The sequence below is a fragment of the Dasypus novemcinctus genome, chromosome 16 (genome assembly GCF_030445035.2).
Source record: "Dasypus novemcinctus isolate mDasNov1 chromosome 16, mDasNov1.1.hap2, whole genome shotgun sequence".
NCBI classification, from domain to species: Eukaryota; Metazoa; Chordata; class Mammalia; order Cingulata; family Dasypodidae; genus Dasypus; species Dasypus novemcinctus.
In genome coordinates, this window is record NC_080688.1 from 411600 (window position 1) to 426533 (window position 14934).

The window sequence follows — 14934 nt, forward strand, 5'->3', positions numbered from 1 at the left end:
TAACTTGCCTTTTCTAATTTGCCTTTTGGGTCTTCTTTAATACATTGACTGTAATTAATTTAATCATGTTTGTGAATTTTAACACATTGCGTTTAATTTCAACATGTTTGTGAATTTTCCAGTTTTCTTTCTGTTATTGATTTCTTTCTTTCTTTTTTTTTTTTTTTAGCCAGCCAGGAAGTCATTTATTGGAGGGCAAGGGTCAGGGGGTCAAGGGATCAAGGGGTCAGGGGGTCAGGGGAGGGCAGTGCTGACAAAGCCCTCATGAGTGTAGCACCAAAAATATGGAATGCTTCATTAATTTGTGTGTCATCCTTGTGCAGGGGCCATGCTAATCTTCTCTGTATCGTTCCAATTTTAGTATATGTGCTGCCGAAGTGAGCACCTGTTATTGATTTCCAACCTCATTTCACTGTGGTCAGTGAAAATATTTTGTGTGATTTCAAACTTTAAAGACTTATTGAGATCCAGGGCCCAACTGGCATATGGAAAAAACTTAAGTATCCTGGACATACATCTATCAACTTTAGTACTAACTACAAGTTCAAATAGAATAGACAGAAGAGCCATGTGTAGGGAAACCACAACTGAGTCCAACTCTGTCACATTGGGGAGCATAAATTCCCAAGTAGGGCCCATTGGCAGGGCACCAAACTCCTGAGCTATCTGCTCAGACCATAGTGTCTGGATGTCTCCAGAGCCCTCAGAAGCCCCACTATTTGAAGCAATATTTACTATGGCATTCAATGAGATCCTGCTGAGATGTACAGAAGTATAACCCCTGGAATAATCTGATTCACTTTAAAGTTTCTTAGCCATATAAACTCATTTGTCTTTACCATTTCCCCCTTTTGGTCAAGGTCTTCTTCCAGTTGCATTGCAATTTGGTGTTTGGTAGTAATTCCTCACTGCCTGGGAGGTTCATCCCTGGGATTCACTTCCCTCACTGGGGGAAAGTAATGCATTTATATGCTGAGTTTGGCTTAGACAGAGACCACATTTGAGCAACAAGGAGGCTCTCAGGAGGTAACTCTTAGTCATCCTATAATACTAGGCTAAGTTTCAGTTTAAAAAGTAAAGGTTCATAAGTACGATCATCAATAACGCCTATTCTCCAGTTCATTGAACTCAGCTAACAATGAAATGATGATGAACAATGACCATCCCAAGGAAGAGAGAGTCTGCAATTGCAAGCAAGAGAGTCCCATCCATCTACCCCATGGGACCTAACTCCTCTCTCAATTAGAGGTGGAATGGGCATCACCGTCCCAGAATCCTCATGATTGGGGAATGAATAATGTGTGAGAGGTAGAATTAAACTGTTATTCTACCATGGGCTTATTGTGATTCTAGCAATGAAAGACCTTTTAGCATTGATGTGAATGAAGGCAGTGGCCACCTGAGATTCTGAGGGGAGTTTAGGGAAAAATAGGTGTAATATGGTGGCAATTTTTGGATTTGGAAATTGTCTTGAATGACGTCCCAAAGACAGATATAGGTCATTATATATCTTGTCATAACCTACAAAATTGTACAGGAAAGATTGTAAACTACAATGTAAATTAAATGCTCCAAAATGTGTTTATCAATTTTAACAAATGTACCACACTAATGAAGGATATTGTTAATGTGGGGAAATGTGGCATGGGTAGGGAGCAGGGAATATTTAATTAACATTTATGTAATCTAAATATCTTTAAAATATTAAAAAGTACATTTTAAAAAAGATAGGATGATAATGTACGCACAATGAAAAAATTATTGAGACTTATTTTGTGTCCTAACATAGTGTCTATACTGGTGAATTACCCATGTGCACTTGAGAAGAATCTGCATCCTGCTTTAAATATATCATTCTACTGCCTTCCAAGATCTTTGGTTTCTGATGAGATACTGGAATTTCACCTAATTATTTTAGGTTCCCTTGTCTCCATTGATCACTTCTCTCCTGCTGCCTTTAGGATATTTGTCTTTGGGTTTTAATAGTTTGTGTCAAAATTGATGTGTTTAAGTTTATCATTCTTGGAAATCATTGGGCATCTCAGATGTCTACATTCATATCTCCCATCAGATTTGAAAAGGTTTTGGCCATTTTTTGTTCAAATATTTTTTTATACCCTTTATCATCCTCTTTTTCTGGGACCTCTGGAAATGTGCTGGTAAACTTCATGATACCCCACAATTCCCTCAGGTGCTATCCATTTTTTTTTCATTCTTTTAGATTCTGCTTCTCAGAGAGGATGACTTCAGTCATCTTATCTTCAAATGAACTAGTATTTTCTTTTGCCAGCTCAAATATGCTGCTGAAATGCTTTATTAAATATTTATATCAGTAATTTATTTTTTGACTACAGAATTTCTACTTGCTTTCTCTTTATAATTCTTTATTTTAATTCTCATTTTGTTCATACATTGTTTTCCAATTTCCTTGTGCTATTTTTCCAAGGTTTTCTTCAACTATTGATTCTATTTAAGAGAGTTGGTCTAATGTCTTTATTTGATAGTTCAGTAATTGGGGCTTCTTGGGGGTAATTTGTGTCCTTTTTTTTCTTGTGATGGGTCCATTCTTCCAAGTTTCTTGTAAATTTCATAATACTTAGTTAAGAAAGGAACATTCTGAGTAGCATTGTGATAACTCTCTAAAACTGGTTTTCTCATTGACCTTAATATATAACCATTTCGTATTTGTTGGAGCCATTTATTTTGACTTTTCCTAACTAACTGCAGAGTGTAAATTCCTTGTTTTACATGTCCACTGAAGTTTATTTTCCATTATTTCAGTGGTCAGTGAGTCAGCTGACATAAATTTCATCAATTAAAAAACAGATGCACCACACGTTAAATATTCTATTTGAAGCATCAATGGATGGTTGTTGCAACCTCTGTTCTTGGCCCTCAGAGATCTTTTAGACAAGCTAAATATGAAACCCCAACTTTTTGAAAACTTCCTCTGTCTGCTCTGGCACAAGTGAACAAATCTCAGAATGTAGACTGCTGTACATATTCAGCCACTATGGGTCTGAGGGATGGAGGATTGTTACTGGATCATGCCCACTCTCAATTATGAAACCTCAAAAGCTTGGTATCCTCTCACTTTGTCCAGGTCTCCTGTGGTTGTTTTCATTGCTCAGTTAGTTTCCAGAATTTCAAATAAATAATTCCAAAAATTTCCCAGCTCATTGATGGTATTGTTGGTGAGATTTGATCCCTAGAATTTCCTGTTCTGTTTTTTACATGAAATCATCATTCTCATTGTGATTTTTACTGTAGTTAATGCTTTGGAATAGTAACAACTTAGTCAACTTTCTCTTTCTGGAGTCTGATGTGCTTAAAACAGTCACTCAACATAAAAACATTCTACACTACAATTTTAGCATAATATCTGCATGCTTGTATATATGTATATAGTTCATATAAAATTTATTTTAGTGTATTTTACATACACATATATTCTATATAGAGATTTTTTATATGCATGTATCTTAGTTGGCATCAACAAATACCACAAATTGGTTCTTAAAAACAGGAATTTATTGATTCAGAGTTTTTGGAAGTTAGAAGTCCAAAATCAAGGTATTGGAAGTATCATGCTTTTTTCCAAAATCTGTAATGTTCTGATGGTGGCTTGCTGCAATCCATAATCTCTGAATTTTTCATATGGCAATCTTCTTTCTCCTCATTTGTCTTCTAATTAATGACTGACTGCATCTGAATTTCCTGTGCTTATGAGGCCTTCAGTTATATAAGATTGACTCACCCTGTTTCAATTAATAATCTAATAATAACTACAAAGATCCATTTTTTAAATGAGTTTACACCCAGGGAATCAAGGGTTAAAACATGAACATGTTTTGTGGGGAACTCAATTCAAACCCCCAAAACACTATAATCTATCTATCTATCTATCTATCTATCTATCTATCTATCTATCTATCATCTATCTATCATCTATCTATCTACATTTACATGTGGGTCTGTTTTAAGTGTCTCTACTTTACACTGTTGTACTTATCTATTTCTCTCACAAAATAATGTTCATTTGAGTGAACAGTCAAGACTGTTCAGTCAAGATTTAAGACCTACCAAGGTACAATAGTATTATTACTTCCTTAAATATAGTTACTCTGACATATTTATTTTTCAATATAAATTCCCAAGGATTTCCTGATGAGAATGCAGTTCCCTTCAACAAGCTGCCTCATTCCTGGTTTTCTCAGTCATGGTAACTTCCACCACTCTTTGTCTTTCAATATCCCTGGTACACTTGTCTAGCTCCTGAATGCTTCTCTTGTCTATGTGTCTGTCTGTGTGTATATGGTTGGCTGTGTTTTCCTGTGTGTAGAAGGGGCAGTACACTGACAAAATATTATTTAAAAATCATACTGTTTAAATTCACATTCTTATTAATTCTACCCCTTAGCAATTAATGTCTAATGAAATATTGGTCCTTTATTATAAATGGTGAAATCACAGATGGTATCATGCCTAAGGTTGGGATCTGTACAGTCATAAATTTAGTGACATTTTTCCAGTCTTAGAAAAGAAACAAAAACAAATCAAAGAAAACATTACATTTACCTTTATGTTATACAACTTTTCTTAGATATCTTCCTTTGGAACTCTTGTGTTGTATTGGGTTTGTGGTTCAATCTTTCATTTCCCTCATATATTTTCCTTTAAACAAGTATGAGTGTATTGTTTTCTCTGATCATAACAAGAAAGTCAGGAGGTTGTGCCTGTTGGTGCTTGTTGATCTGGCTGATTGTGCCAGAGCCAACCTAAATATATACTCCTTTTCATATTCATTGTCTCAGAATTCTATGAGAACATCACAGGAGGATGTCAGTGTACATCTATGTTTTAATCCTTATTGTCTCAGGATAGTAAGATAGCTGCCATAGCTGCTTAGCTAGTCCATATTCAAAAAATACAGAACAAAATGTTTAGCTTCTCTTAACCCCCTTCTTAATATCAACTTGCTCATACTGATTGTTTATAGAATACAAAAGCTTATAGTTCCTGCTATGAGCCAGTTGATCAAGGAAGAAGAAAAGAAAATGATTAAGAAACATCTTAGTAATTTCTGCAGAAACCTTTTGGAGAATCTTCAGTGCATGTCCAAGGCAGAGAGTTTTGGGAACTCCAGACCTTGAAATGGGACAAGGCTCAGACCTGGGCTCCAAGAGGGCACTAAGCATTTCTTCTTTGAGAGCTTCTGGCTGTACTACATTTTACCCCACATTTATTTGGTAATTTTCTTCCTTATACTTTTTTCTCTCCATATATTACTTTTAAAACAAATCAAACTGTTCTTCACTTTACTTATTTGTGTTTTACAGCACCTATTGTGCCCTTCAGCGTTTTTATATAAGCAATATCATTTGCAATTGGTGCATTTAATATCCCAAACTCTTTAATTTTTCAGATTTCTCCATTTCAATATTAGATTCAATGTATTTAATTGTTGAAATGGAATCAGAATCCTCAGAATGTAAGAGCAATGTTTCATTTGTTTTGGTTTGGTTATTAGTAAAGTCTCCTCTTTCTTGCTGAAAATGTAATAACTTGCAGCCATCACAGCATAGAAAATAGCTCATGTATAAGAACAAAAAACAATTTTCCACCAATACTGCCCTGGCAACCTGAAGTCAACAGGTCTATCTACTCCCAAACCTTTCCTTTCATCCAGCCACACATGCTGTGAAATCATCTTTAACACCTTCCATTCTGCATCTGTCCACTTCTATAAATGGTTAGAGGGAAAGACATTAGCAGCCAGGTTGTGGCTAATCTTTCTTACTCTGCGACCAGAGACAGGAGAAATTATCAGATCAAAATACAATTTTCTGATTATTCTAATGAGTTCTATTGGCTGTTCCTAGGGGAAAGATAACTGAAGGTCATATCTGTGAAATGTGTTCAGGAGGATATACCTGGCTTCCTTAGATAGCTTATAGTGAATAAAAATGGGTAGAATTAATGTACACATGGAAATGTCTTGCTAAACCATGTTAAGGACATCTATATAACTATTGTAGTATAAAATGGGGCTATTTCCTGACTGAAATAATGTCCTTTGTGTAAAGTAATACTTCTCATGTATGATTTTTAGAACTTCTCTTTAAAGTCTGGGTTTTATTTTGACAGAAACCATTTGACTGGCATGAAAGAAACACACCTTTCCATCTCTGAAAAATGTACTGAAAATTTGATCTCTTCTTCAGATATGGAATCTATTTAGAATGTGCTTAATATTGGGGATCAGCTGCCTTCTGACCTGTGGAGATATCTAGGAAAGAGATTCTGAGGGGTACATTCTACTCTGCTTACAAACCATAAAATAACAAGTTTGAGAGACACTTGGGTTATAGAATGGAATCCTAGACTATGTTTGAAGTGAGAAGTGATTATAATAAATATTTTATAACTTGGATACATTTTTGAGAATAGGAGATTAAGCATTAAAAATGAGACAACCTCCTTATTACACCAATATGTGAAAGCATTGCTTGAATCCATTTATATTTAATTCAAAATATGAACATGTTAATACTAAGTGAAGGATTTATCTTAATTTACCCTAATCTATAATGTTTGAGAAATTTTTTCACAGAGAATCACATCTCATCTCTAAGGTCCATTGTATGGAATCAGAGAGCCTTACTTTTTATAAGCTGGGCTTTAGGTATGCTATAAGTTAAGATTGTCTTTATTTACCTGAAAGAAGGGCTTTATAATTTTATCTTATACATTTATTCAAATGAATTAATGTGTAAATCCATAAAGCATGTGTAACACATTTTCAAACATAAAGGAGATATTTCCCAAAAGAATTGATTTATCTTATTGCCTCTAGGGATTCATTTTCTTTTATGACCAAACTAGTATTGTTAAGTCACTCATTGAGGACCTTATTGCTGCTAAAAGCTGTGCACTTACAAAGAATTTTCATGAGCGCTCTCTTCATATCTTTATTCCTTAGACTATAGATGAAAGGATTCAGCATTGGAGTCACTATGTTATACATGACAGATGACAGTATGTCCCTCACAGAATTATGAGATGAAGAAGGGCTGAAGTAGACAGCAATGGCTGTGCCATAGCACAACATCACCACTGACAAGTGGCTGCCACAGGTGGAAAAGGCTCTGTGTTTCCCCTGAGTAGAAATGACCTTGAGAATGGTGAAGAAGATAAACACATAAGATATGAGGATGCAAACAAAAGGTGTGAGAGCCAAGGGAGCCCCCACCACATAGATTATCACCTTGTTGAAGAACACATCAGAGCAGGAGAGCTGCAGGAGTGGGTTGAGATCACAGAAGAAATGATGGACCACATTGGAAGCACAGAAGGAGAGATGTGCCATTAAGACAGTGTGTAGGAGGGCATGGAAGTAGGTCACAACCCAGAGTCCAGCCACCAACTGGACACAAAGGTGAGGATTCATTATGTTGGTGTAATGTAAAGGGTGGCAGATTGCCACAAATCTATCATATGCCATCACACAGAGAAGGAAGCTCTCCATATTCACAAAGGAAATGAAGAAGAAGAGTTGTGTGAGGCAGCCTGAAAATGAAATAGTCTTGGTGTCTGTCAACGTGTTCACTACCATTTGTGGGACTGTCGTGGAAGTATAACAGATGTCCACAAAAGCCAAATTGCTAAGGAAGAAATACATGGGGGAATGGAGTTGAGAGTCACAGGTGATGGCCAAAACAATGACCATGTTCCCTGATATGGTGATCAAGTACATAGAGAAGAAGAGCAGGGTCAGAAGTCTTTGCTCCTCTTCTGAGTTGGAAAATCCCAGAAGGACAAATTCACTGATGACTGTGAAATTTCTTCTCTCCATCTTCCCAACAGCTCTAGAAGAACAAAATAGTAAATTCATAGATAATTAGTTTCAAACCACTCATTCACAAGTATATGTGTGAATAAAAAAGAACCATTGAGACTTTTATTGCTTGGATGTTTGTCAATTGCATCTTGTTTTTTATGATAATCATATATCGTATTTATGGCTATTCACATAGACATTCTGGTTATACCAATCTCAGTTTCTTTGAAGAATAATCATTTCTTCTTCCAAACAAATTGCAAATTTATTGAACAATAACTCAAATTTTATTGTTCCAATTATAATCATTTTAGATATTATTAATCATTCAAGTATTGGACTTTATAAATGTAATTGATTTGTTAATTTAAAGTCACACTCTTTAATCTGATCCACTAGAAATATACATGTTTAATGAACAATTATCTTCAAAATTACAATTTTAAATCCATGCTGTCAGATCTCCTTATTCAGCACTCTTTCTACTTGTTAGAATAAATTTTGGTTACTGATAATCATTTCTACCTTTCTTCCTCAATTTGAGTATTTCTTCTTTGGTTCTCATGCTGATTACTTGATACAGGGTCAAGCTAGCATGGCAAGTCATCTGAAGCACAGTGCTTCTGGACTGGATTTGAGGAGCCTTCCTCAAAGCAGTTCACACATGGTGCCTTATCTGGAAGAGATACCAGAGTCTCCCATACCTACACAAATCCTTCATAGAGTGACTTGCTGCTCCACAGCCCTTGACTGAATTACTAAAGTTGTCTGTATAAGGGTTTGTGGGTCTTCATGTTGATTCCTCCCTCCTTATTTAGCATCTACAAATTTAACCAATAATCTCTCACCTGATGTAATATTAGGTTTTCTAATTATTATACATATGCTTAAATTTTACTGTTTCTGATTTTTGTGATCCATTTCATCTATTATTATTAAATCATGAAGATGCCTTACCCACCAGGTAGGTATTTTGTCAAAATAATGTGCCAAAATTATCTTCATTTTTTGTGTTTTGATATTATTTACTATTCTTACCATTAACAATAATAAGAATACACTGCTATTTTTGTCACTGGACTATGCATGAAGGGATGAACCTGAAAATATTTTCCCATGGACTCTTCTGCCTGTGATGACTTACTTACTTGAGTGCATTCTTCTCTTGTTTGTGATCACCTCAAATCTTTGATTTATTAGCATCCAGGGAGCTTTTAAAAATTGTTAAATATGTTGTCACCTGGTTCACATTTTTCTTCTCTATCACTAATTTTATCAATTACTTATATAAACTCAAAGTTCATCCCAAACCCCTGACTCACAGGGTGATGCTTGCCCCCCCCCTTTTTTTTTTTTTTTTTTTTAACACTGAGACCGATATCTAGGTTCCATTTCAGAAACATATTCTAGGGTAATGTGTTTATATTTTCATTTACAATTTCCTTACTTCTCAAATTTTAAAGTTAACATGTCTCTTACTCTTCTTGTATAATCAGCCTTGCTCTTACTCTCACAATTACCTTCACTTATACTTAAGCCTTATCATGAGTTCCACTCCAAATTTTCTTTTTTTGATCAAAATCTATCTCTGGGTCTGGCATCATTTAATTCCCAGGTTACCCATTGTGGTAACTCTCTCAAATCTTCAGTCACTTTCCTCTACCTCCAAATTCTCACCTCTGCCTCAACCCAATATTCACCTTTTTGTTTTTATACTAAATCATCTGAACATTGCTGGTGAACTCAGTACATGCAGTTGGGTCCACTACAATATTTTGAAAATCAATCTCACTGTGATCCTCATTAACCCCATGAGATTCGTCTTCTATTGCTTCCTATCAACTTTAATTACTCACCTGGCATTCCATTTTCCCCAATCACAGGCAGCTCATGGTGAAGTCTGTGTTGACAAAATATATTACATACACTCATATATGCAGTCCTTTGAGAAAGGTTCAACTTGGCCTCCCTCAGCTTCAGACAGTGACAATGCCATTTTTCTCATTCCCATAATTGGTGCAATGCTATTTTCATAGCAAGCATCACAATTTCTTTTTATTGTCTGATACATGTGGAAAGTAGTATCTTGAGGATAGAATTTTGATTTATTATGTTGCATCTCTAACAGTGCAAAGTTCAATAAATGAATGAAAATAATAAATAAATGAAAATTTCTGGAGAAATCATTTGATTTTGCTTATCTCTCATTTTATGCAATGAGATTGTATGAATTTGGAAGAGAGTCCTTATTGTATCTTCTCATTTATAGCACATAATATTAATTCCAGGATTTTAATTATCAAACAGGAATTTTTAAGTTTCATTCTACTCTTGAAATATTTAATATATTAATTAATAAAATTCTACAATTATATAATTACAATTTAGGTATATCTTTTATAAAATAGAAAAAATGTTTATTACTACATACCCTCTTCTTTGAAATCTTTTGTCATCTAAAAATTTTCTCCCCATCTCGTAAAATTCTATCATAAGAATATAGAAGGTTTTTTACATTGGTTCAGTTAAAATATTTTTAATGCTTATCCACTTACATGAATCCCTTTTTTGTCTCAGTCTAGAGAGAGAAAATGAGATACAGATAAATGTATTCCTCTCTATAGAGAATAATAGTGTATCACAATGGGAGTATTTACATTTTTTTTTTTTTAGAAATACAAATGCATAGGACTTGTAAAAGGGTGCAATTATCTCTCTTGAGCTTAACACCCTAGAGGGCTGAGTTCTGAATTCATCTTCTAATGATTTTTACCTTGCTTCTGAATTACTTTCTCTCATTTTTGAAGGTTTTCTTCTTATTTTCACAAAATGAAATATTAAATAGAAGGAGAAAGACTGAAAGCCAATGAAGGTTGTTAGATAAACTTCCTTTTCTTTTATAGGGTAATAATGTTTGGCAGAATGAAGGACAGGAATAAGTGAGACATAACCCTATCTATTCCATTCTCCTAATGCTCAAGGTGGTCATTAGCCACTGATGCTAAAGGGCCAATCAGTGTTATAAAGGATGAATCAGAAGAAGTCACACTTGGTTTCAAATCTTTCTTTGTAAATAGTTACCGAATCTTGTACATGGTACTTTACCACTGTATACCTTAGGGTTTTCATCTATAAAAGGACATATAATATGCACCTAATTTAGTCAATACAAGAATTATACCATATATGCAAAATCGTTAATATTTTTCCCAGCCACAGACTTTTTCCAAAACATCTAGCTAACAAATGATTAATGGCTAGAATGACTAACAATGGAGCCACACAAATGAAAGTCAAGAGAGAATTCTTTCTGAAATGAAATTTTTTACTTTACACTGATAAAAGTGGTTATTATTATATCTAGATTATATTTACTTTTTGTATATATATAATTTAAAATAATATGAGGTAATCCTCAGAGCTATATGTTAGTCTGAAAGCTACACCTAAATCAACCATTATTAATGCAAAATATTTTAGCACACCTATTTACATGAATCCAAAGATTCATTTCTACCATTTGATTATTATATACAATTTATCAAATATATTGTTTTTAATTTTATTAGTTTAAGTAAAGATGGCATCTTTAAAAAAATACATTTAAATCACCTTTATACATACAACACTTATATTAATTAATTGAGTGATCAAGTAAATATGAATATATGTATAAACATACATACTTATATGTATACATACTTATACATGGGTCCATATATGTATGCTTTCCAAATGTAGGGAAAGACCTTTATACGTAGATTTAGAAGGAGAAACAAAATAGGGATTCTTTGAATTTATACAATGTTACCAATTAAGAGATTTTATGAAATACTTTTCAAACTTAAAGAATTTTGCTTTCTTGCAGGAAGTTCATGAAATACTGGAATACACACCTGATTTTGAAAGGTAGAATGGAGCAAGGGAGGAATCAACTTCTATTAAGTACTCATCATGCATGCTCCATCAAAACCTTATGAAAGAGTAAAAACTTTGAGGCATGAAACCCCATTTTAGAGAGAAAGAATAAAAAAGACTCAGAGAGCTTAAATATGTCAGAATAGAAGAGCATCTGGATGTTGTCCCAGTGTCTTCTTGATATCCTTTATCTAATCCTTCATTTTATTGACTTTTTAATCATATTTGTTATGCCATCCTTGATTAGTTATTCCACATTTTGCATTTCCTCCTGCTTTTAAGTTCATTCATTAGACTGGACCATGGCTTTCTGTTTCTTAGTATGGTTTGTAATTTTTTCCCCCTGATATCTAAGCATCTTTTTATTTTCCTGGATGTATTCGGTTGGTCAATTTCTCTTTGTAGTATATAGTTTAATTTTTGTTTGCTTTTATGTTCAATCCTCTTTAACACTTGGTTCTCATTTATTCTATATCTTAGTAGATGCCATGTTCTTTGGAAAAAATTCTGGATCCACAAAAATGAAAGAAAGAAGGTAAAAAAGAAAAGGAAAAATTACAAAGAGGGAGAAAGAACAAAAAGGAGACAGAAAAAAATAAATAATAAGAGGGAAAATAGTAAATAGGGATAAAAATGTAAAGAAGTTAAAATATGAAATAGCAAAAATAAAATAAAAGATGAGATAAAGGAGAATGAAGAAGAAAAAGCAAAACAGGGAAGGGCAGAAAGGAAAGGAAGAAAAGAAGGTCAATTTGAAAGAAAAAAGAAAATATTAAGAGAAAGGAAAGAAAAAAGAGGGTAAAAATTAAAAAAAATAATAGTTAAAAAGGGAGGAAAATGGAAAGAAAAGGGGAAATAAAAGACAAGGATAAAGAAGAAAATAAAGAAAATAGGAACAGGAGAAAGAAAGAAAATAGGGAAGAGGAGAATAAAACAAAACAAATCTCTGGGCCTCCATTTTAGTCCACCAGGCTCCTTCTCTCAGCCTGCTTGTTTTTGCCAATAGATAATGTCACAGTCCCTCTCTGCAGGTATCTGAGTGAAGAGGGAAAGAGAGAGACATTACAACAAAAACAACATCAACAAAAAGGCCTCCTCAGGTCACCAGCAACTCACTGGTCTACTCCTCTCCAGCTACTTGTATCTGCCAATCAATCACCTCACAGCCAGCCTCCCCACTAGTACTTGGATGGAGAAAGAGAAAAAAATGAAAGAAAACAGAAAATAGGAAAAAGAGAGGGAGAGAGAAACATGGCTATGTCTCTCAGTTCTCCCTGAGCCTCACCCACTCCTCCTACTCTAAGCAGGCTTGGCACAGGCCCACCTGTGGTTTGCACCTCAGCAGCTCCCCTCTTCCCCCACCTAGCGGGCTGGGTGATTTTCATCTCCCTCTGGGCTATCTGGGCTCCTGCCCTCTTCCGCGGCTGACTGGGCAGCTCCCCATTTCCCTGGTGCCCATTTCCCCCCACTCTCCAGCTGGCCTCTCCTATCACTGACAAACACCCCAGCTTCTCTTATGTCCAGCTAGCCTGCTACCTTCCCACAGTTTCTAGAAGAAGTGTGCAGCCTGCTGTTCTCTACTCCACCATCTTGGATCTATCCAGGAGAGCTCATGAATGTATGCTATGGTTTCTTTCACCAACCATTTGCAGTTGTTGAGACTTATTAACAATACTCCAGTGGAAAAGATTACTTCCAAGAAGCAAAAATGTCTTTGTGGTTTGGACTCCTGTTTCAACCGAACTTTGAAGGGCATGGGTTGGGACAGTCATAAGACCAAAGAACACACTACACAAGGGGTTAGGCATGAGCTTTACTGAGACTTAGGAACATGAGTGACTTCCATGACAGCCAATCAAAGCATGAAGTTAGTGTCCCACAAAGAAGTGAGAAATGGAGGGGGATATATAATGGGCTTCAGGACAAAGGCATTCCATAGGGTATGAGAAGAGGGTCACGTGTCTGTGTACTTGGTGTTTGGTGATGTTATCTCAGGAATGAGGTTTTACCGCTCAGACGAGATTTGGTTTAAGACATTCTTTCTCATCCAGGGGTAGGGATTTGATAAATTTAATTTAGGCTAGGTCATGCAGGCAGCTGCGTGCCAAGTGCTTGGTGAGGGCTGGGGCACTGGGGCCCCAAATCTCCCCAAATTTTATTAATCTTATCATATACTGATGAAGGTATAATGATATGCCTAGGAAATATGAATGATGAGCTTCATGTTAATAATTTTGCATCGAGGCAAAACTACAGATTGTACTCATTCACAGCTAGTAGTTGTAGTGTGTGTGGGTGGGTGAGAGAGAGACAGAGCTCAGTAGACACGTGAGTGCTTTAGATAAATAATGTGCTGTAGGTGGCGGGCTTGGCTCTGTGGTTAGGGCATCCGTCTACCACATGGGATGTCCGCGGTTCAAACCCCAGGCCTCCTTGACCCATGTGGAGCTGGCCCATGCACAGTGCTGATGCACACAAAGGAGTGCCCTGCCACGCATGGGTGTCTCCCACGTAGGGGAGCCCCACATGCAAGGAGTGCACCCTATAACGAGAGCCACCCAGCACGAAAGAAAGTGCAGCCTGCCCAAGAATGGTGCCTCACACAGGGAGAATTGACACAACAAGATGACGCAACAAAAAGAAACACAGATTCCCATGCCACTCACAACAACAGAAGCAGACAAACAAGACGCAGCAAATAGACACAGAAAACTGGGGTGGGGGTGGGGAAGGGGAGAGAAAAAAATAAATAAATCTTTTTAAAAAAATAATAATGTGCTGTGTTTATAACTGTATGGTGGCAGGGACATTTCTGGAGTGCCAAATCTGAGTTTGTGGGGATTTCCAACTATGACATTGTCTAAGTGCTGCCACAAGGCAGTTGGGAAATAGTATTTAAAAATCAGATTCCTTCATTTCACAGTCCATTCTTTTCCCTTCTTCTACAACATTCTTCTAGTTCAGCCTGCCCACTTACTTGTAGTGTGCCTTAGGGAAAATATTCATTACCAATTCTCATTCTTAAATTTCCATCTTTAAAAGTATTATATTTTTATTTCATGTTTATTTTCATGTGATAAACATAGGCATGCTTAATTTAGATGAAGTAATTTACTGAATCAACTATAACTGTGAAACATATATATTTTCAAAACCTTCTGCTCTGAGAGATTTTA

The 14934-nt window shown here is 35.6% G+C and overlaps 1 protein-coding gene and 1 non-coding gene across 2 annotated transcripts; both read right to left on the reverse strand.

Moving 5' to 3' along the window:
- Nucleotides 1-278: 278 nt before the first annotated feature.
- LOC111766845 (U6 spliceosomal RNA) lies at nt 279-385 on the reverse strand. Its single transcript, XR_002798800.1, has one exon. It is a non-coding gene; the product is annotated as a U6 spliceosomal RNA (small nuclear RNA).
- Nucleotides 386-6895: 6510 nt separating this feature from the next.
- LOC101446459 (olfactory receptor 1C1-like) lies at nt 6896-7855 on the reverse strand. Its single transcript, XM_004469645.2, has one exon. The coding sequence runs from the start codon at nt 7853-7855 to the stop codon at nt 6896-6898; it is 960 nt and encodes a 319-aa protein (XP_004469702.2).
- Between the last annotated feature and the right edge of the window lie 7079 nt (nt 7856-14934).

Coding starts and splice junctions, on each gene's coding strand:
- LOC101446459 (XM_004469645.2), bottom strand. CDS start 7,855: ATGGAGAGAAGAAATTTCACAGTCATCAGTGAATTTGTCCTTCTGGGA.